Source organism: Larus michahellis, chromosome 1, assembly GCF_964199755.1.
Source record: "Larus michahellis chromosome 1, bLarMic1.1, whole genome shotgun sequence".
Classification (NCBI taxonomy): domain Eukaryota; kingdom Metazoa; phylum Chordata; class Aves; order Charadriiformes; family Laridae; genus Larus; species Larus michahellis.
The window spans coordinates 197,742,267-197,766,245 of record NC_133896.1 but is presented as its reverse complement, the minus strand read 5'-3'; the positions used below and the strand labels follow the sequence as shown (position 1 = coordinate 197,766,245).

General features: G+C 36.4%; 1 protein-coding gene across 5 annotated transcripts in view; it reads left to right on the top strand.

The window, feature by feature from the left end:
* Positions 1–23,979, top strand: part of PDS5B (PDS5 cohesin associated factor B) — a 116,746-nt gene that overhangs the window by 14,203 nt on the left and 78,564 nt on the right. For all 5 annotated transcript variants that reach the window (XM_074567866.1, XM_074567859.1, XM_074567863.1 and 2 more), the window contains exons 2-6: positions 8,225–8,350; positions 11,855–12,058; positions 16,279–16,365; positions 16,457–16,554; positions 17,693–17,819. In XM_074567866.1, coding sequence (XP_074423967.1) covers positions 8,243–8,350; positions 11,855–12,058; positions 16,279–16,365; positions 16,457–16,554; positions 17,693–17,819 — 624 coding nt within the window. In that variant the 5' untranslated portion in view covers positions 8,225–8,242. The remainder of the gene's footprint in view (positions 1–8,224; positions 8,351–11,854; positions 12,059–16,278; positions 16,366–16,456; positions 16,555–17,692; positions 17,820–23,979) is intronic.

The window sequence follows — 23,979 nt, the reverse complement described above, 5'->3', positions numbered from 1 at the left end:
GACAAATATATTGCAGATGTCTATTTTACTAACATCATATTTTGTCAGCCTACGCTCTTTTCTACATTATGAACCAAATAATTACACTTTTCTAAATCTTAAATCTTTATTTCTTTGGTCAGTTGTGTCTTTTCCTTTTTCTTTCTCTGTCAGAATCTTTTGCTATAGTCTTCCAATTTTTATCTCCTTATAATTTCTCTTCCTACAGCCATGGACAGAAATAAGAAATTACAATTATAATTCCTACATTCCATTTACTTAGTCTTGGGTAGAAGTATGAAAGCTGAGGTCCCAGAATAACAGAGCAATTTTGTTTTTCCTTAGGTTGTTGATTGGTTTAGTGGTGAATTCTGTTATGTAGTTTCTCATCCTTTTTTTCGAACTGGGTTTATTTTGGTGAAAATGCTGTTTCATAAATGGCAAAAAAAAAAAGGCAATTTTATTCTTGTCATTTTTGCTTTCTGTCACGTCTGAAAAAATGCTGTTGGGTCACTTGAGTCTTGTGGAAGCTGCAAGTGTCTGCAACACCACTGGAGAGAGCTGTATGCTGAGACAAAGTGGTACTGAATATTGTCTACTTGCTTAATCTTTGGGAGGCTTTCTCTAATGAAGTTTGGCAAAAAAAACCCACAACATACACACAAAAAAACCCAAACCAAACCCAAACAAACTCATCATCAGAAATGGGGAATTGCCTGGGATCATTTCCTAACTGATTGCAAGAGGGAGTACTATATTCTGTGTGAGTAGCTTGCAGACTTTTTAGTGTGCTTGTGTGATTTTAGTATCATGGCTTGTCTTTATTTTATCATGGTTTGTTCTTTATTCTTACATGTTAGTTCTCTTCCTAAATCCTCCAAATTCTCTGTACGTTATCAAAATATCTCTTCTTGCACAGTTACTACTTCTACATCTTTTCCTTTTCCACAAAGTGTTTACTTAATATGTTAATAAAGAAACTCTATGCTCTTTGCCATATTTTCTAATGGAAGCTTGAAAAATAGTTTCCTAATTTAAACAGGCTTTATTACTTACGTATTGACTTAAAGGATTGCCATTAATGAGACTTCTGTAGTGAAACCCGGTGCTTTTCATGTAATTTGGCAGGCTGAGTGTTACTTTCGCCTCACAATGTGGTTCTTCCTTCCAGATGACCTTTAATTAGTGGTTTCTGTAAATTCTTCATGTATCAGTCCTTACTGCATATAGTGCTGCCTTACAGAAATAGGAAGGTAACGTTTCCTTCATACTATGTACTAGTACCTTGATTTAATGATGGTTAAGTAAACAGTATAACATAATGTAACGCTTCTTAAAGAGAATAGAAAGTATTCCTCTAGACACTATATCTGAATCAGTATGAAAAATGACTTGGATTTACGTGAGCACACTTGGTCCAACAGTAAAGTTTTCTGTTTTACTCAACAGCAGAAAATTAACTGCCAAGCTTCAGCTTGGAGTGGCTTTTTATAGCCCAGTTATAACTCCTTAGCAGTAGATTTATTATGGAAATAGATTTAATTTAGTGGCACTTAAATAATGTAAGTCTTTAACACCTAAGTCACTTCTCACCTTGATCAATTGTCAATCAGCTGTACATAGCCGGAATTTACCAGGATGTAAAAACTTTCTGTACGTGGCTTAAATCATTAAATTATTTGTGTTTTATTAATAATCCTGCTGAAGCAGAAAGATGCCTGCCTGTTCCACTTCTGTAAATTGCTGAGTAATCTCTTCAGAATGTCTTATTGTATCTTTTGTGGAAATTACAGCTTGACCAATTTCTTCTTACATGCTATATTGTTGAAGCAAAGTTAGTGCTCTCAAAGTATTTCTAATGGTTTATATTTATTCATACAAGGATGTTACCTACTAAGGGTACAAAAATAAAAAAACCTGGGTATAAATAATAAAAAGAAATGATAGAACAGCATGTTGACAGAGGAAGAGAGCTCTGGAGTGAACCCTGTATTGTAGTTTACAAGATAAAAAAGATTTGACTTCCTCACAATATTCCCTGAGACAATCTGGGGAAAACGTTCTTGGGTCTTCTAAACTCTCTTTGTATCCTTAACGGAATGGCCCGTGACAATGAGAGGCCACTGATTATACGGCTTGATTGTAGAGAACAGATTGATGAAGAGTTGCAAATCCTTTTTCTTGGCTACACTTTCTTCTTGTTGGAGTGATATGAACTGTGTAAACACATAGTTATATCTCTACACATCACAACTTTCTCCCATGCCAGCAATTTATTAAATTCACTTAGGCTTCTAATAGCGTTGTGAATGTGAAGAAAGTGTTATTCCCAGGGCTCATTTTAAAGTGTCTTGCAAACATAGATTTATAGTTATTTGTATAGGTCAAATTTATGTAAGCTTTCTTAAATTTTGTAGGTGTAATTTTAAAATACTAATCTCAAGATGTAACTACATAAATAATTATGTATAGTTCAGTGAAAGTTCTGAAAAAAAGAATGGTGAAGTTTGTACGGTTGATCACTGTTTCTGGTGATCTTCCATGCCCTCATGTTTGGATTCTGGATTTGAAAGAGGAGGCAATAGTAACGCAGGAGACAGACTTGCAAGAAATATAGGAACTGATTTGCTAAAGCTTCCTTTATCTCTTGGAAAAGACTTCTGTAAAAATATCTGAAGGATTAAGATTTAAAGTATTTTAAGTATGGATCTCTGAAAAAGTACTGTTGACACATGACTTCATGTATGTTAAGGCATAGTTTGTTTGGCAACTAGCACAGTTAATTAAATCACCGTAGGCAATGTGAACTGTCATCCAAACAAAATACAATTAAATGGAGTGTAGTTTAAGTTCTCCTTTTAGATCATTGGCTGTAATGATATTTATTGACCTATTAAGTACATTGCGTAGGTACTTAATATGCAGGATATCAATCCATGTTTTATTTGCATGTGTGTAATCTATTTTTTTATCCTATTGAGGAAGTAGAGTATGTGTAGTTAAACTGTTCATAAAGAATTATGTACTATATAGAAACAATCTGAGTATTGAATCTTTTAGTATTTAATATCATGGCCAGTAGACTTAGCTGGAACCGAGTAGCTATTGGGTTCTTCCAATTATGTACAGAACTACTAATTTGTGTTTTATTTATTTAAGTTTGGACAAATTTTGGCAATGGTACCTGTTACTAATTAACTCTGTTCAGAGTAATGAATTGTTCCCCATCTATGGTCTGGCTGATAATTGTACTTTTACATTAAATATAATCTTTCAATTTAACTTTTGCCACAGGAGGTGGATGACTTTAATCCATCCTATTTTAATGTCCAATAAATGCAGCTTGCACTTCTGTTGCTTTTTCCATGTTTTAATTTTCCTGTTATCATTGTACAAAGAGTGTATATTTTTTCTTCTTTCTTTGTTTCTTTCTTTGTTTCTTGTACTAGTTTCTTCCATACACTCCTTATCCCCAATGTATAACTTAGTTTTTAATTTTTCAAGCTTTTTTTATATATACTGATTTTCAGTGTACTTCTGCAGAATTGCTCTTGGTTCCTGATTTCAAGTCTTTGAAGTTGTAGTTGCAACGGTGCTTATGGTGCTTCTGTGTTGAAAGAAGCAGTGAAGCAGGACTTCACTGAAGTCCTACTGTATCATCTCCTTCTGTACAAGGAGTGTAATACATATTTGAAATGCTATGTTAGTTCAAGATATTTTTATTTTCTTTGTAGTTTTTGAAGACTTGACTTGGCTTATAGTACGACGTAACATAACCAAAGCCTGATTGAATCATGATTTTTTTTTTTATTCCCATGTATTAGGATTAGCATTGATTTGTTATGTATTTGAAGCTTTTTGTTATATTTATCTCCTTTTTTTTTTGGGTCTCATATGTGCAGAAACAGTGCCCATCTTACTGATTAGTTAATAAGCTTACGTTCTAGCTGGTACAAAAGCATCCCAGTGTCTGGAGTGTTTTCTTGCCTTAAAGGTATCCATGTGAGCTTTTTCCGTTTTCTTTGCCTTCTAATTATGTATATGGAATAATACTGGATTTCTGAAAACATTGTGGAGAACTTCTAAAGTTTCAGTTGTTAAAAATTAAAAAATTATCTGTCAGCTGAGTCTCTTGTTGAATCTCAAAGAAACTTTGAAAGAATTGCCCTTTTTCAAAATGCTTGTCATCTTCCAGTATATTCCAAAAGAAGACAGTGCATCTTTAAAAACAAATTTTAAAAGCTTTTTTGAAATTCAGTCATTGGATATCATCTCGCTGGCTTATGGATTTTCATGCTTAAACATGTTCTAGGTAACAGCTGGCCTTGAGGCTGCTGTTCTTAGCTGTCACTTTTCCTTGACAGAAGTTAACTGAAATAGCTGGTGTAACTGTTATGTGAAATCAGACGCTTTCATTTGGCTAAAATCAGGTTAACACCACCACCACCACCCCACTCCCCCCCCCCCCGCCCCCCCCCAAAAAAAAAGTCCTGGATCTTACTAAAGGTTCAACACAGATTATTTTGACAGTATAGCACAGTTATACTGGTAGTCCAGAAGACCAGCAACTTTTAACAGTGGGGTGTTACAAGCTAATTCAGTTTTTTTAGGTAATGATTGAAGTGATAACTGTTGTACAAGGGGGTAGTTTAGCACTGAATTTTCTCTTGTTGAATGATAGGTTTTGTTTTTTACTATTTCTTTTAAATGACTTTTTTTTCCCCCCAGTAAAGCTTACCATTAATGCTAAAAAAACTTTCAGGATTGATCTGCAAATTTTTTTCTTACATAGGAAGTTTAAAAGATTGATTATTCTTTGTCCTTTATGGCTGAAGTAATAGGCTATTTCACTGAACCTTTTTAAAATTTATTTTTGGTCGTATAAGATTAGATGTATTAATTCTATAGAAAATTAATTCCTATTTAGTGATTTCTATACTTCTGAGAGGCATAAGTTATTATGTACCCTATTGTGTAACCTTGGCTGGCTGCTAGGCGCCCACCTAGCTGCCCTCTCACTCCCTCTACTTAACAGAACAGGGGAAAAAAATAAGATGAAAAAGTTCATGGGTCAAGAGAAATACAGGGAGGTCGCTTACCAATAACCATCACGGGCAAACCAGACTTGACCTGGGGAAGATTAACTTAGTTTATTGCCTATTAAAAATAGACGAGGATGGTGAGAACAAAGACAAAGCTAAAGGCACCTCCCCAACCCCCACTTCTTTCCAGACTCAGCTTCACTCCTTAATTTCTGACTCTTCTGCCTTCCCCATCAAGCAGCGCAGGAGAGATAAGGAAGAGGGGTTGTGGACAGTTCATAACCCTTCATTTCTCCTGCTTCTTCCTCACGCTTTCTCCCTTGCTGCAACGCGGGTACTAACCAAGGGATGCAGTCCTTCACAAAGGTCTCCAATGCCGGCCCTGCCTATGGGCTGCAGTTCTTCAAGAACTGCTCCAGCATGAGCATTTCTCACAAGGTACAGTCCTTCAGGAACAGACTGTTCCAGTGTGGGTCCCCTATGGGGTCACAGGTCCTGCCAGGAGGTTGCTCCAGTGTGGGCTTCTCTCCACAGGCTGCAGTATGGGTATCTGCTCTGATGTGGTCCTCCATGGGCTGCAGGAGGACAACCTGTGTCACTGTCATCTTCTCTATGGGCTGCAGGGGAATCTGCTCCAGTGCCTGGAGTACCTCCTCCCTCTTCTCCTTCACTGACTTTGGTGTCTGCAAGGTTGTTTCGCTCACGCTTTTCTCACTTCTCTCTGTCATAGCTGCTGTGCAGCATTTTTTACCATTTCATAAATACGTTATCACACTGGTGCCACCAGTGTCACTGATGGGCTCAGCTTTGGCCAGGGGTGAGTCCATTTTGGAGCTGGCTAGAACAGCCTCTGTCCACCACGGAGGCAGCCCCTGGTGTCTTCCCACAGAGACCATTCCTGCAGCCTCCCCTGCTACCAAAACCTTGCTGTGTAAACACAGTACTGATACTCATTTTCAAACTCAGACCTTGGATGCCGCTCAAGCTTAAGAGCTTGGTGGCATGGTAGTTGGACAAACCAGCTGGACAGTTCAACTTGACCATAATACGTGAGTCTCAGTCTTTGGATTATTTAATAGTGTGCTCCAGATGGGACGGTATCACCATATTCTAATGAATTTTCCACTGCAGTTGATCTGATCTGACAGCTATCCACCACTGGAAGGGGGAGTTTTGTTCCCCAGTTCCCTTAGTTTCTTCCCTTCAGGTAGCCTTGTATGTCACATGTTTCAAAACTAATTAGGCGTGTTTTTCTGGGTTGATGAATTTGGTTGGTCCAGCAAAGCATCTGATGCTTCTATATATTCTCAGATTGAGGGGAGCAAGTTTCCCTTCTGCTGTGGTGAGCTGTTAAAATTAATTTAGCTATGATACGTAACATCATTCCATCTGAAAGCTCTAGAATGGAGGATCTACATCAAATAGCAAGAAGAGTGAACTTTGTTACATCTTCTGTGTGTTTTTGAGGAATCCTAGACTTACTGTCATGATGGTGCATTAAGAAATATACCGGGGATGAAGGTGGCATCATATTTTACTGGGAGTATTAGGAAAAGTTACTTCAATGAGTCTTGTTTTGTCCCAGCTCTCTCAGTATCTGTTTTTATTACAACTGCAAGTACTTAGCACTTGATTCAGCTGCTGTGTATGTGTAGGTACAGAGAAGATGACAGAAACTGAGTTGGCTTTTGTGTCGCTTTTGAACTGCATTGCTTATCATGCCTTTTTAATTACATCTGCTCTGTTCATTGTACTCGTATTTTCATCATTTCCCCTAAAGTAAAGATGTGTCGTGCTGTATGTATTCTTCACAAAAACTATTCGAGTAGTCATCATTAACTTCTTGTTTTGTAAAAGATTAGCAAAGATGAGGTGAAATCTGCAACTTAGGTTGTTACTGTGAAATGTGGACTAAAGAACACAAAACACGTCGGGATATTTTCTGGTGATGCGTGGATGAGTCTATTTCTTGTTCCAGTTCTCCTTCAGCGTAGGATGACCTTGGCTTGGGCCAGTAAGTCTCAGTTATGGCAGGTTACATCATCTTGTTAGGGAACATTCTTCTAGCCCCTCTCTTCTTGTGGATTCTCTTTGATTTTTATTTACGATGATATAGGTCTGAGAAGTTTGAAGTGTACATAGATCCTCCTTGTATAGGAAGTCAGTAGGAAGAAAATGATGGACTTGGAATTCACAGTTCAGGAAAGTGGTGACTGTGAGGAAGCGTTTCAAACTTTTAAGTAAATAAAAATATCAAGGCAATGGCAAAGGAAATTTTATTTCCTCTGTTGTGGTGTGGTTTCTTTTTTTTTTTTGTTACATTCTTGACTTGTAACTGCCCTGGTGCATTCTTTTTCTAAAATCCTAAGTATCCCAACACGTGCTGTCTAGTTGGTTTGTTTTTCACTGCCTTTAGTATTAATTGCTTTTATGTAAAGTTTTCAATTCAGATTCCTTCTCTACAGCAGTGGAATTTTTCATAGCTTAGGGTGGATTAGGTGGCAGTCCGCGTTTGCATCAGTTTAAAGGGACTGAGAAACCAAGTAACTGGGTTGTTTTCATAGTTGAATTTTGGAAGAAGATACCATTGCTTATTGGCAGTCTTTTACTTAAAAACTTGGCTTTATGGCATAGAGGGATGACTTCCATTTGGTCTCCTCTCTTCCTTTCCCTGCTTCATTCTCTATCTGCTGCTTGTCTGGCAGTATGGGCAAATTAAAATTAGTGATATATAACACTTCAACAGCACTGTTGTTTAGACTTTTGGGGAAATTGTGCTCTATTTAATCATTTGGAGAACACAAAGTTCGCTTCAGATGTCTGTTCTCATAGAGTCTAAGATCTAAGCTGGCTAGGACTTATTACCGAGTGGCAGTAACAATTCATACAATAAGATGAGAAGAATCCTGGTTCTATCTCCACATGTGAAGACCAAATACACTTAGGAATGAGGGGGTTTAGCTTTTCTGTTGTCTACTTCTTTAAAGTGTCACTGTAGCATAGGATAAACTACCTGAATATCAACGGTTGCTGTCTGCCACAATATAGGTTACTGAAACAATCAAAATCTTTTGTCCATTTTTTTCTTTGTTTTTATGGGTTTTGTCTGTATATTTCTAGTTGAGTTTTGTTTGTAAAAGTGGGACAGGTAAGGTAAACATAAACTAGCTAAACAACATTGACTTCTTAATTTCTTTCCACAGTTTTAAAATCGTGAAATCATGGCTCATTCAAAGACGAGAGCCAATGATGGAAAAATCACATATCCTCCAGGAGTCAAAGAAATCTCTGATAAAATATCTAAAGAAGAGATGGTGAGAAGACTAAAGGTTAGTAAGCAAGTAACTGTTTGCCGAATGAAGTGTGTTGTATACAGCATTCAGTGATCCCATTACTATATTTTCTATCTGAAAGGATTATTATTTTTTTTCGTTCGGGCTTTACCTTTTCTATGCTCAGAGGAAGAACTAGTTGGCTGTTACGCCTTTGGTTCTACAATTTTCTTGAAGTGACTTGTCCCAAAACATTTAAATAAGTTTAAAAAAAATCACAAATGGAAACAAGCTATGTTAATTTCAAATACTACTTAAACTTTCTTTCAGCTTCTAGAGTAAGTCAATACTTTTTAGAGAAGAAAATACTGGAAAACATAGAGTGTCATAATTTTGGAAATAGTATGAATGTGTCAGAGTACACTCTTCTTATGCATTTGTGGTCTTGGAGTTGATTATAAAACCCACTTTTATTCTCATTATTTCAGTCTATATTGTAATGAAAGTCTTTGATTATACTACATGTTTCTGTCTGCTGAATTTCTTGACCACTTTATTTGGTCTAACTCTTCAGGAAGGTTGGAGAGATTTGGGGGATAATCATGTTAGTACACTTTTTTTTTTAATCTATCCATGTATTCTCACAAAAAGACAGGCCTGTTAGTATTGTGCAGAAGGAATGCCTGCAACTTGGGTTTGCCCAGTGAAACAGGAGGGAACAGATGTGGGAGAGGAACCTTAAGTATTCTAACAGCTGGAAGAGCTTAATTTGGAGTTTGTTTTCTTAAGAAGCAGTTTTAAGTCAGTTGGAACTACTGGTAAATGAACAAAAACAAATAAAACCCTCAAACTCAATGATTCCTTCTCTCCTCCCCCCAGTAACCTGTCCATGCTTTGGGAGTTGCGCTTGAGAGACTTTAGTTGGTATAATGCATTCTATGATGTTGAACAGAAGACAACATTTATAACTTTATACATGAGTGACTCCTAACAAAAGAAATCATTTTTTAGCACTTGGGTATTTTTTTCAGCTTGTAAAAATGCACACAGTTCTCTACTGATACTTTTTTTTTTCCCCTATAGATTAATTTCATTTTTAGCCTTGAAAGTCTAGTCCCTTCTCCTGCAAGACAGATCAAGATGACAGAACAGAAGTGTACTTTGCAGGATGTCCTGTATTTCTTGTCAGCCCTTTATTCTGGCTGTGCATTCATCATTACACAGGCAGGGAGAAAACCACATGTTGTTTCTTTTATGAAGGCTTGGATGATCCAGGCTACACTACAAGTGTATAGACCTACGGTATAAACAGAATTTCAGGTGCTAAAGAACAGTAGTTGATAAATAAGTGAACTATTAGCCTCTTCATTTTCCTGACTGCCAAATTCATATAAGTAATAGGGAAGAAGCGCTTTTCTGTGGATTTTTTTATCATTTACACAAGCAGATAGTCTGCTCTTTGTTAACGACAATATATTTATATAAATACAAAATATTGGGAAATCTGAGAATAAAGTGGAAAATATGCACAGTGTGTTTACATATTAGCATGACTTACCTCACAAACGTTATGCATTTCTGATCCACGCCATCTCCAAGTTATAGTAGATTTGGAAGGGACATAGAAACTAAATGATTGGAGTTATGAACTAGCACTGAAGACAGTGAGAAGGTGATAAACATTTGAAAATGATGAACAGTATGACAGGAGCATTTTTTCCACGGTTTCTCTTCATACACAAGAGCCAAAACATCATCTAATGAGAAATAGTAATTTTAGACCAGCAGGCTAATAGCATACTTATCTGTAAGTTATATAACTAAATTTCAAAGCTTATTACTGTATAAAGATACAGGAGCCAGAAAAAATGAATAGGTTAAAAAGTATGGGCCACGTTTGGAAGATGAAGCTCCAGGAGTATTAATCATGGTGGTCTGGGTGTGATTTCAAGCTCAGGAATCCTCTAACCTATCACTTTGCAGGAAGCTAGAAAGGTATGCCAGGAAAACTAGTTTGTTTTACTTTGTTTTTCCTTAAACACTGTGACAAATTGCTCTGGAGACAAGATGACTGATTTTGTTTTCCTGACCACTATGGAAGTCATATTGTCAGGAAAAAGAAACTGAAGGAAGGTTAATTTTTAGAGTGGACAAAAAAACATACTTCACTTCCATAGAAGTGAAAACAATTCTGTGTTTTAAATTACTTCAATAGTGTGTAAGGGTACCAGTGAACTTCAGATGGTTCATCTTCTGTCTGAGTGGGGAAGACTTTATTTTTCTCTCAACAGAAATTATATGTGTGCATAAGCTACTATTCTTCTGTACCTTTTAGTAAAAGATTGTAATATGCTAGAAGACTTTACAGCTGGTGTGATCCTAATTATGCAGTTCTTCCTTTTTTTTAAAGTAGGATTTGTTGTTACCTGATCAGTTACAGTAAATCAGGGCCCAGGGGTGGAATTAAATAAAAGAAACTATAGTAAAGTAAAACAGTTTGTATTGTTGAAGGGTTGTGGGCTTTTTTTGTGTTTGGGTTTTTTTTTTTCCCCCTCTTAGGGGTGGATTATTTGGCTTGGTTTTTTTTTTTTTTTGAGGAACTTAACTGACATCATTATTCTTGAAAAATACTCTTCTGCACTGGTGAAATAAATGGGAGTTTTGGCTTTAATTTTCAGGATTGTGTAGTTAAGTCTTTATTACCATTTTGTTAATTTTAACAAGAGTGGAACTCCTTAAGATAATTCTGCCTCTCTGATTCAAAGAAGAAATTGGAACAAAGCATAATTACTTTGTTTTGTCAATAGGTTTTTCTCCTCCAAATAGTGTGTGTTTTTTTTTTTTTAAATATAAGAATTCTCACCAACTAGCAGTTACTAGTTTTGGCTGTTCTTGCTTTTGTTCTGTTGAGGGTGTTAAATACTTAGTGTCCCAGACTTTCTTTTTTTTCTTCCGTATCTTTAGTATACTGAAGACTAATAAGACTAATGGGCATTTTAGTCCTGCTGGACAACATACACGCTGCTGGGCTGCACTGGATTTATATAAGCTTCTGCTGAAAGTGCATGCTCTGCTTCAGGGCAGCACAGGGGATAAACTTGTCCTCAGAGCAGTAGTAGAGAAAAACCTCATGTTGAAAGAGAATAGAGGGAAAATAAATTGTAACCCTAAATACTTCAGGAGGTAATAAATATTTTGAATAAAGTTTTGCTGTTTTCTAAATTTTTCAGTGAATGGTTGTAACAGTGAATGCTGTTGTGTGGTTTTTTTTTGGTTTTTTTTTTAATTGGCCAACTTGATTATATGGTTTCTCAAAAAGATATGTGAAGTACTACAGCCAGGCTTTCAGTGACTCTGCTGAGTTGGAACAGCCGATAGAGGACTCGACTAGGCCCTTCCTGTACCCTGAAAAATAAGACACTAGTTATTCAAATAAGTACTACTGCATTGCTAATTATGCTTCTCATAGGAGTTGCACAAAACCAGAAAAGGAACTTTCAGTAAGGATCCTGTTACACACAGCACTTAATTTTATGTACTGATGTCTGTCTCCCTTTTTAGATGGTTGTGAAAACTTTCATGGATATGGACCAGGACTCTGAAGAAGAAAAGGAGCTCTACCTAAATCTTGCTTTACATCTCGCTTCAGATTTTTTCCTCAAACATCCTGATAAGGATGTACGTTTGTTGGTAGCATGTTGTCTTGCTGATATTTTCAGAATTTATGCCCCTGAAGCTCCATATACTTCACCGGATAAACTAAAGGTAAATTGAATCAATGTCTTTTTCCACACCAGCTTTTTAAAATGAGTGATTGATGTAATTAACTTATTCCCCCCCCCCCCCCCCCCCTTTATTTTTGGTTCAGTCTGAGCAATCTGAGGTTTTCACTTGATTCTGGAATAAGGGTGTTTGATCAGGTCAACTGTTATCAGATAAAGTGATAATACAGTACATCTTTTAATAACTTGTAGAGTTTGGATCTATATTGAAAACAAATATTTTACTCAACTGTCATTGAGATTTGCACGTAGTTGTCTACTACTTTAGAAATATTGATATGTCTATAGCTTTTTATCATAATCTCTTGCAGAGCAGCTAATTCCTTCATTGGGAAAATACCCCCGTGTTTCCAATAAAACTACCAAGAGACAATTAGTATATTTTTGTAGATAAAGGCTCTATTGAAACAAAGAAAAAGCATTTTTGTACAAGGGATAATGATTTCTGATGTGAACTGTAAAATTCTGCAATTACAAACATCACTGATCCCACTAGATGGAGATGGTTGATAGAGAAATGCCAGGTTTGAAAAGGCAGTACATATCTGCCCCATTTGTTTCAGAAAAAATAAATTTTTAGATTGTTTTGTGTCATTTTTACTTATTTAAAAGTAGAAATCTAGCTTACTTTCTAAGTCCCAAAATCAAACTACTTCCCTTACACAGTCTCTATCTAGAGTGATGAACCCAGTCTCATAGAAAATCTTGCAGGGAAAAATTACACTGAAAAATGTGTACTTTTTTTGTCTCCTTGATTTAAGAGTGAGGGGGGGCTTTTTTATTTTGGTTTGGTTTTTGTTTGTTTTTTCCATGGTAGGATAGAGAGGTGGTTGTGGTAGAAGGTATATCAATTATAACTCAAGAAGAAATTACTCAATTTCTGATCTAGTGGTTGCACCGGAAGTGCTTCATAAGTAGAGTGAACAGTACAGTTTCAACTGTAGTGCATCCATTGTTACCATACATACTGGAGAGATACCTAGGGATTTCCGTTAGCTGTATGTTCTTAATTCTAAATTATTGCACCTCTGATTACACACTGTCCAGTTACCTTACTTACTGATTACACCATCTTTAACTGGAGACAGATGAGATATTGAAAGAAGGGATCAGAATTTCAGGTTTCACTCTTTTTTATGTGTATCATCAGTATAAATCTTATATTCCTTGCTGAGTGTTGAAAGAGCTTTGACAACAGGGATGGAAAATGCCACAAGTAGGCTAAAAGCAGAACTGGAGCAGGATCGAGGGAGGTGATTCTGCCTCTCTACCCCTCTCTTGTGAGACCCCACCTGGAGTACTGCATCCAGCGCTGGGGCCCCCAACATAAGGACATGGACCTGTTGGAGTGGGTACAGAGGAGGGACATGAAGATGATCAGAGGGTTAGAGCACCTCTCCTATGAAGACAGGCTGAGAGAGCTGGCGTTGTTCAGCCTGGAGAAGAGAAGGCTCCCAGAAGACATTATAGCAGCCTCCCAGTATATAAAAGGAGGCCTACAGGAAAAATGGGGAGGGACTCTTTATCAGGCATTGTAGTGATAGGATGAAGGGTAACGGTTTTTAACTGAAAGAGTGTAGATTTAGATTAAACATTAGGAAGAAATTCTTTACTGTGAGGGTGGTGAGACACTGGCACAGGTCGCCCGTGGAAGCTGTGGATGCCCCATCCCTGGAAGCGTTCAAGGCCAGGTTGGATGGGACTTTGAGCAGCCTGGTCTAGTGGGAGGTGTCCCTGCCCATGGCAGGGGGGTTGGAACTAGATGATCTTTGAGGTCCTTCCTAACCCAAACCATTCTATCTATGATTGCTTTTCTGGCATCTGGAAACTTCTAACTGAAGTCCCTTACAGTCTGGGAAAAGCCTGGAGCTCAAATCTAATTTTCAGGAGGGAAGGTGTTGTAATCACTGGTATTTGTCAAAGAAAACCACTTGGACAAATGGACTGTCTGCCTGACTTGGCTGAAATGGAGATGTTCAATGGTGTATATAATAGCAGAACTTCAACCATCTGAGTGTGTTCTGTGGTGAAAGCTATGGCTGTGATGCTTACTGAAGCCATTATGTAGTTAACTGGTATCAAGACAAAAATCCACAAAAAACATTCAGTGTTATTCCTGAAGTTGAAGTATAAGCACTTTTGTATTTGGAGTTGGGTTCTAATGTAGACTTGCTTTATGGAGTCTGATGTGAAACCATATTGTCCAATTTGTGAAAGTTGTTGCGATTTCTTAGGTGCAGCCAAAGTTTTTGTCCCATGTTTTGCATTTATAAATGCATGTTCAAATAGTATATTCTGTATGCTCAAAAAAGGGAAAAACCTTGGATTGTATTACACTAGCTATTAAAAATTGGTAAGTACTTTTGAGTTAGTCTGTCTTGCTTCCTTTAAAACAGGAATAGGAAAAAAAATAAAATTAGAAATAAATGATTACTTTTTCAAATTATGCCATTATTATTTGTGAAGTATTCAGATGCTAGACATATTGTACATGTATGCTATTCATTAATGTACATGTTCATATACAATACAGTGATGTGTGCTTTATAAAAATTAGGAAATTTCGTTTGGGGCTTGATAGGGTCTTTGAATCACATCCACTAAAGTGTTGCATACTGAGCTGCAGGATAAAGATACTTTGTTAAATGAACTAATTGAGATTCATTGGTACAAGTTTAACAGAAAAATTATACCTTGGGCGTGAGTTCTAAGATGAAGTATTTTTTTTATTTTTGGCATTGGTCATTGTCTTGCATGCTCCCTCTTTTCTTGAACTGAATCTTAACCTTCACTGAGACTTCAGTTTTTCACATGATGGAACTCATTTTGGGTGGTCTGATGGCCGACTAATGGTTCAGGCACTTGTTTTTAAGCGGGGAATCTTCAGACTGGCTTTTTCCTGTGGACTGAATGCTCTTCAGTGGTTGGAGGCCATTAGATGCATCCTTTGAACTGTGTCTTTCGGTTTAGTTTCAACCAAAGAGTCTAGTTTGTGTGCTCTGACTGATCTGAAGTGTGAGACAAACAGTGATTCTTCTGGTCATCCACTTAACACTTCAAAGGCACAATCTCGATCCAAATTCAAGCATTAATACAGCTGTATCTCTGAACAATGTACTTCCTGTGCTTTTTTTTGGGAAGAGATGATGATGTCATGTGTAGTCTAATTCTTGTTTTTACCTAAAACCACAGTAAGTGCTCAGCTTAGTGATTGAGGTTGAATTTTGTGGTTGTAGCAGTAGAAAAAAGAAACCCTGTTCTCATCTTCTGCCCATCTCATTCTTGGGGGGTAAGGGGAAATGGTCATTTGAAAATGTTATAGAAAAGCTTTCTAGACTATTTTTAAGATAGTTTTTTCATGGTTAACCGTTGGACTTTCTTCTATTTATTATGGCAACTTTATACCTTTTGGAATTTATTTGATTTATACCTAGATTGTTAGATGAAATATTATACAGTTGAGGTTGTGAACAATGTTTCTGGTGATATGTACTTCTGAATCTTTTGATTTAATATAGTAGCTATGAATTTCCAGCTGTTAATTATCTGAATGTAAAAAGCGTTTGAAAAAGACACCTTCCTGTGTGTTTCCATTCTGTTCATAATCAACTGGTTGTTCCTTATAACCTGCTTGAATTTATTTTGTGTGAGACTTTCTGAAGAAGTCTTCCGGTGCTGGAAGTTGATAAAGGAAACAGGAGAAACTTGGTTTATTGGTTTTTGGAAGAGATGTGATCTCTGTCAGTAGTATGATGACTGAGAAATGCACAAACAATACAGTGCAGTAATACTCTAGGAAAGCTGCAGTTGCCTACTGCATTTTTTCCTCTTCTGTTGAAACCTATTGCAGTATAAAGTAAAAATGTAAAGTTCTTCGTCCTTCTGAGTGATCTTTTGACTTCTGTGGGATGTGAGCCAGTTGCAGCTCTGTTTGTGAAGTTGAGTGTTTTTCTTTGGAAAAGAGAAACTTTTCCTTCCTTAGAAAAAGGTTACTTTCTCAACCCTTTAAAGAAACATGAAGCATTTAAAGCATTCTCTGTGATGCTTTTGTAGATCATCTTCTTTTCGACAGTGAAATAGTGTGTCTGTCATTGCTGCATATTTTGTAGTGATGAATAATGCTGGTAATTTAAAAAGATAATTATTTCAGTTTTGAAAGTTTCATTGCAATTGATTAAATAACTGTCACTTTGTTCTTTTCAGGATATATTTATGTTCATAACAAGGCAACTTAAAGGTTTAGAAGATACAAAAAGCCCCCAATTTAATCGATATTTTTATTTGCTTGAGGTAAGCTTCATAACTTATTTCATAGTAACTGTTAAATGTAATTTTTCAACTTGTATTAACTACTCCTTTTATTTTTTCCTGTTCAACACAGAACATTGCTTGGGTCAAGTCTTATAACATATGCTTTGAATTAGAAGACAGCAATGAGATTTTTACACAGTTGTACAGAACGCTGTTTTCAGTAATAAAGTAAGTATCGCTACCCCCAATTATAATATATTATTGCATGGTTGAGGTCAGATATTTCTAACCGAGGTGTTCAGTCTATTGTGTTACTCTTGCATTAACGAGCTTAGTTTTGTAAATCATTTTTACTAAAGGTAGTACCATAAATATCATAACCTGTTCATTTTGCCTCTTTTAATTAAAGAAGACACACTGCAAACCATCTTTTTCTTTCTAAGAAATTTATTTTGATTGTCTCTTACTGTGTCAATTTTATTCTGGTCTTGAAATTTAATGGTGCAATATGCAATTCTAAGGAATTTGGAGGATTATTGCTATAAAAAGGTGAGTCAGAAAATAGTGAACGCTGGAAGGTACTGCTAGAGATCATCTAGTCTGTCCCTCTTGCTCAAACCAGATCAGCTCTGCCCAGGACTGTAGCCAGTTGGACTTAGATCATCTCCAAGGATGGAGACTCCGTGGCCTCTCTGGGCAGCCTCCTAGTGCTCAATCACCCTTTAATTTAAAAAAGTTTCCTATGTTTTAGATGGTACGTCCTGTATTTCACTTGTGCCCATTGCCTCTTGTCCTGTTGCTGGACACGAATGAGAAGAGTCTTGCCCTGTCTTCTTTACTACCAAAATCAAGTATTTAAACATAATGATAAATTCCTTCCTAAGCTATTTCTTCTCGAGGCTAAAAAAAGATGTCACATCTCTTGGCCTCTTCTTTTATGTCAGCTGCTCCCGTAATCATCAGTTAATCATCCCTTTGTGGCCCTTTGCTGAACTGACTCTGGGATGTCCATGTCTCTCTTATGCTGGGAAGCCCAGAACTGGACACAGCACTCCAGATGAAGTCTCACCAGTGTTGAGTAGAATCATAGAATATCATAATAGAATCATAATACACTGTCTTTTCACGGTAGGGACAGATACAGTCCTCTTATTCTTTTACTACAGTTGTAAATTAAGAGGGCATGAGATTCAAGAACACTTTAGAAAGTGGTATGTGTAGCTGAGAAACTGTATTTTAACTTGTAAGAAAACTTGTGATTTGATTATTACATTCCTTGCTGTTTCGCATCACCACAGGGAGTACGCTGAACGGAAGTTGTACTTCATATGAATAGTACACTAAGAATTCTTGTTTTTAATTTCAGCAACGGTCATAACCAAAAAGTACACATGCACATGGTTGATCTAATGAGCTCTATCATTTGTGAGGGAGATACTGTGTCGCAGGAACTTTTGGATACAGTGTTAGTTAACCTAGTGCCAGCACATAAGGTAAGACTTAATAGTGGCTTTATTTTTTTTTTTTTGTAATCATGACTTATTGAATGTATGTAGTCAGGTATTTAGATTTCATTGAGAGAATATCTGTAGCAAATGTATTGCTATTATTTTTTCTTTTTTAGCAAACAATTTTTAATAGCCAGAAAATCCCGAGTTTCATTGCTTTGATTCACTTGCAATCAGTGAATCAGTATCAGTGGTCATAGTAATCTAAAAGCTTTAATATCATATGAATTTATACACAGGTTTTTTATATACAGTCAATACCAGTAGAATTTAATAAAAATGATACATATATCCTTTGGAAAGTTTTTAATTAGTGTAACGCGGTATCAACAGTTCAAACTAATGTGCTGCCCAAAGTGGGAGGGAATAATTTGTTATGACTGCTGATTTGTAGCTGGCTCTGTTGTATTTCAGAAATGTTGGCTTGGTGTTATTGAAAGCGCATTGGTATCTTTTTGATGCAGCCATAGAACTAACTATGTTTGGAAATGGTGCTGCCTGAAGAGCCCAAGTGATGGCTGTCTTTCCTTAATGTTTTGTTTTTAAAAAAAAAAAAGTCCTGCAGGTAAACTGAGGAAAAACTGCAATGTTTGCATGTGTTGTGACACTTAAATGTTTATAAAGCAAGGAAGTCTGACTTCTTTGTTCAGAAAACTAGCTGGGTCCTACTGGAATCTCTTGGTCTACAGTGTATAAGACTTGTAAGTTGTGTAGGACAAAAAAAGATGATGAGAAATTACCCGGGAAATGTGTACTTATCTAGATTTTGGGCAGTTCTGGCTGTCATCTGACAGCCTTTTTTGTTTTCTTTAAGTGTGCTCAGGAAAGGGTTAAATTTAGTAGACATGAGATGCTCTCTGAAGAATATAGCAAGTAGCACAACATAGTATGTGTTATTGCAAGCCATCAATTTCAGTAAATAAACAGCACATAAATTATTTTTCTATTGACAATGAAGTTTACAGTAAAGGACTAAATATTAGTATAGATTAGCCTTTTTTCTTCTGGAAATGTTTTAGTTGTGTCCTTCAGGGAGTCCAATACTTTTGTGCCGGGACTAGATTGAAATTTGTGTGGCTAAAATTCAGATTTACCAAGTAAAGCCTTGGAATACAAGAAACAAAAGCAAGACTATGCAAAATACTTCAGTTTGTATTTCTCAGTTGTTAAACATCTGTTGTTTCATTGTGTCGCTTGTGTTCAACTTGATTTGACTGTACTGATTTTAATAAACTGATTTGGGGTTGAAGAATTTGCATCCTGTTAGATTGGCTTTAGCATTGAAACAATTCTGGTTTATAGTGGATTAAAAGCTACTGACTGAGCGTTTTAATAGGATAAGGTATCTGGGGTTTTGCATTTTATTCTGCTTCTGTTTAGTCGAACTTGCTCCTTGTATAGGATGCTAGTTTATAGCTTGCTTCTAACTGAATTAGTTACATAACTTTAGACTATATTCTGAGTACTTTTACCTTTGTTTTGATTTTTTTTAACCTTTTTCATATTAATGGAAACAAGCTTCTAATATTTCTGTTTCATCTCAATATCTTCCTATTGTGTTTATTTAAAATTTTGGCGCTTACATAGTCATCTAACCACTTTCTGTGGTTTCTGTCATGTTGGAAAAGTGTAATGAATTCAGAGTGAGAATTCTTCTGCTCATGTCCATTGAGCACAAAACTCCAAGGTTAAGGAAAACTACGTTTTATCTGACCTAGCCATTAAGCTGCACAAACTGTGGGAAAGGGAAATTGAAAAAACAGACTGGCCACCAAAAATTGCGTATTGTGTTGATGTAATGGTGACTAGGGAATCCTTACCTAGCCAGATTCCCTGGGGACCAGAAGAATACTTTTGATGGAGTAAAAGGAGCATAGATTTGTTACTAGCTCAGGTTTGAAAATAATCTGATTGAGAGATCATTGTGGATGTGACAACTATGTTTGTAGCAAGTGACACAGGCAAGTGGTGTATTTTTAATACAGCCAGAAGTAAAGTTGTGCACATGAGAATGTGGAGTGCCCTTGTGAATTGAATGACTGTATTCTAGAAAATAGTGGTAGGGCTAGTATGACTTTTGGTGTATAAACAGTTGCATTGAGTAATGCTAGGTTGAGGACCTGAGGAGCTTAGTCTGCATAATTTATCAAAGGAGCAGTCTCTTAAGTGTGTGTTTGGGAACAGAAGGTTCAAACAGCTCCTTTAGTTTTGGATCCCAGATGCTAAGGTCTAATGGCTGAAATTAAAAAAAAAAAAAAGGGAATTACAGATTGATGCAAAAAACTACATGAGTATTTTTGAGTTGTAGTAACTAGTTGAACAATATACCAAAGGTTAATTCGATGCTGTTACCTCTCACAGTCAAGGTTAATATTTTTCCTAAGAGGAATGTGAGATATGGTCCATAGTCCTGAGTAGTAACTCTAATAAGCAATGGTGCTAGCAGGATGGCTACAAAAACTCAGGCATAAGGAGCGTATACTGGGGACATGACATACTCTCAAATGTCTGTCTGCCATAATTAGGAGTCACTGAAATAGTCTAAGCTGCTCGCTTGAGTTTGTCATCCATCTCACTTGGCCAGAATAAAAGCCATATTGATGCAAACCTGATGCTAATATCACAAAACAGGTATGTCAGAGTATGCACAAGCTTAATTGAGTAGTACAGCATGTGCCAGATAATTCAATAAAACAGTAAACTTAACTTGTCTGACCATGTGCTCAACTGTTAATTTCTTTCCTTTTGTGGCTTTTCTTCTTTTCTATGAACTCTACTGAAATTCTTTTGCTAGATAGTCTTATCTTAATGTAATCATTAAGAGGATATTAAAGAGATAGTGAACTAAACCCAGAAAAGACCGGAAGCAAGGGACAGGTAGTCAATGTGAAAAGGGAAGAAAAATTAATAGTTTTCATTTTCCTTTTAATTGTCATTTTAGATTATAAAGCCTTTATGGCAGCACCTGTAAACAATTTTGTGTTTGTATAGTGTGTTAGAAGGCAAATTGTACTTTATTTCCCAGAAGTGTTTGCCAGTGTTCCATTTTCAGCCTCAGGAGCACTACGGGGAATCCCACGTTGCGCATCATGAATGCTTTACATCCTTATCTTTTTGAAAAAATTATATTGACAATTAAGTTCCTAACTTTCTCTACAAGGAACTTGCTTAATAGTTAGTGTTGTCTATCTTGGCAACACTTCAGCTGAGCTTTTTCTTTGTCAGACATCCTTAAAAACCTGTTTCCCTCCTCCAGCAGAACTAGAGAATCTGTTAAAACTGTTTTGTCAAATGTTCTTGGATACAAATTCTGCTGCTGTGCCATTGATAGTAAGAATGAAATTGAAGACCCTTTTCAAATGCCAAGAAAATAATATGTTACAATGTATGGGGGTTTTTTTTAGGAATGTTTGCTCTAGGTACAGACTTAAAATTTGATTTTCCTCCTAAAGTTATAAAATTAAGGACTGGATTGATTCTAGCTTGTTGTTTGGTGTGTGTGGTTTTTTTTTTCATTTAAAGGATGAGTACAAATTATTTCACTCTTGATTTCCTTGAACTGTGTTAAATTGGACATTGAGAGGCAGCTGCAAAAGTTAACTGAAAAAATTCAGTGGGTATACATTTATGTCACTGCCAACCCCATTGCAGCAGTACAACTGCTTTTTAGCTCTGTGGCAAAATGTCCTGGAGACCGTTGCCTGTATATACACAAAAATGTCTGTGCCATGCTGTCAGAGAGGTTGCCACTGCTTCTTGTGTCTGCAGTAGAAGTTTGTCAAACATTCTAGAGAACAGGTACGAAAAATGAGTTGGCAAAACTCTTAGTGTCTTCCAGAAGTGTGAAAAGCTTGAAATGCTAGCAACATATACGCAAAAACTCATGGTAGGAATTTAAACAAAGGAGAGAATTTATGGTTGACGAAGATGGTCTGTCTTCAAATATTAACTGCTGAAGGCCTTCTAAGCATTAAAAAAAAAAAAATGTTCTCTACTAACATTCTTTTCTGAATGAAAACTGGAGGGTTTTTTTTTTTTGGGAAAATGTCTGCAGCATCCTATAAGTCTGTTTTAGATGTTAAATGTAACTTCTCAGCTATCTTGCAGAAGATCTGTGTTCTGCCTTTTCATGGGTTCTTCTTTGGTTTGTCCTTATCAATCAATACTTCTTTCTGCTTTTTTCTTCAAAATGTAGTAATTACTAATGATTACTTTAGTGTTAGCAGCTGATGGCTTAGTTACTACCCAATTCAGGACTCTTGAAAGCTTATCCCCACTGGGTGCTGATGTGCTCTTAGAGGCATCCTGATTAAGATGATTGTCCCCATCAGCGAGGGATTTCTTAAATCATTGAAAGATCTTGAAATATGTCACTTTTTTTTTCGTAAATGTATAGAAAGATTGAAGAGAGGATAACAATAGAAGAGTTTAAATAAACACAGAGAAGAAATTTGCTAAATTAGGTCTTACCCGTATAAAATTTCTCCTTCAGGCAACGTTTAAAGTATCTTTGTGGCTATTAAATTAGTCGTAAAGATAGGTTTGACATTTTGCAAAAGATCTTTGAACCTATTTGGTAGTGGCCTGGGCTGCTGCTGTTTTAATTTCAGCTAAGGCAATGATACTTTTTCTTGTTTCTACTCTTATCCTTAAGCTGGAAAAGGGAGAAGAAAGCTTTCTCCTGTGCTTTTAAGGCTTCTTTGGCATTGTTATTTTCAGAAAATTTGGACTCTGGACACTTGAGGGCCCTGGCTATTGGCACATATAAATCAGATGCGTGAGGTGTGAAAATAATAGCAAACTTTCCTTAGCCAGTTGTGATCTAGAGTATTTTTTCTCTTTGCAGCTTTTTTTTTAGATAGAATAAAGTATAACGTGAATATGTTACTCGGGGTTGCAAATAGCTACTTCTAGCATTTATCTCAGCAAACATTAAGGTGTTGGGAGATCTTTTGCCTGGCCTTAAGTAGCTTAATTATAAAAGGTCTCTGTTCTTTTCAGACTTCCTTTCCTAAGGCTATGTGTGAGAATTTATGTTTAATTTTTTTAAACTTTAGTTATTACTAGTTGTATGGATGAATTACGACAGCTTGTGTGAAATGAACTGCTGTGTGAAAGATACAAGCTGAAGCTGTAATTAATGTGAATCAAAACAGATCTGCCTGTTGGAACTCTGCTATGCTGTTCAGACTTGTTTTATACATAAATCAGAACTTGCTCATGATCTAGAGTTCACTCTTACCCAGGTGAAAGTTGTTTTCATTATTTTGGTGGAGGTGAACTGTGGAAGCTGAGAAGGATCAGAGCAAGACCTGCAACTGGCATGCATTCCTTGTTACTGTTATTTGTGGCTTTTAATTCCTGAACAGTCACAACTCTTACTAAATAACAGAAAACATATGCTACAGATGAAAATGCGGTGCTTTTTTTTTTTTTATAAACCATAAAGAACAATTGGGCATGCCAGAACCTTCTCTTTTCTGGAACATGGAACAGCTGTACAATTTTGTAAAAAGACTGCCAGTGCTGACCCTTGTATCTTGATTAGATAAGGGAAGAGGAAATTACAGGGATGTTAGTATCTTATGCGAGCATTCGAGTATCTTTCCAGAATTGGGATTTTTATTCACCTTCTGTAGTGGCTCTGAGTAAAACAGATACTTCAGGCATGAATCCTTGTAGTCGTTTTGACCTCATTCACCTAACTTAATTCTATCTATAGGCAAGCCACAGACTTCCTTTGTTTTATATTAGCAGAAAATGTTAATGTGTTCCCACTGCTGTCTAGAAGTCTATTTTACACAGTTTTTGAAACTGAATACAATACTGTCCATCTCTTGCAAATCTTTTCATTCAGATAGCTACAAAGAACCAAGCACATGCAGGCAAAGAAGTAACCCTGGGTGTGGCAATGCATCTTGTGTTTGCTTTTCATTATGCTAAAAGGAAGGTGTTTTCCTTTTATGGATGAGATGTACTTAAAAAAAACCCGAACAACCACAAACTGCCCCTTTATACTATTTTCTTGTAAATGGAATAGGCTGGGTATTTTTAAATTGCAAAGACTAAGCAAAATTGGGGAACTATATTTTTACAGAGACATTACCTATTAAAAGACAATATTTTTTTTGGTGTTGAAGAGTTT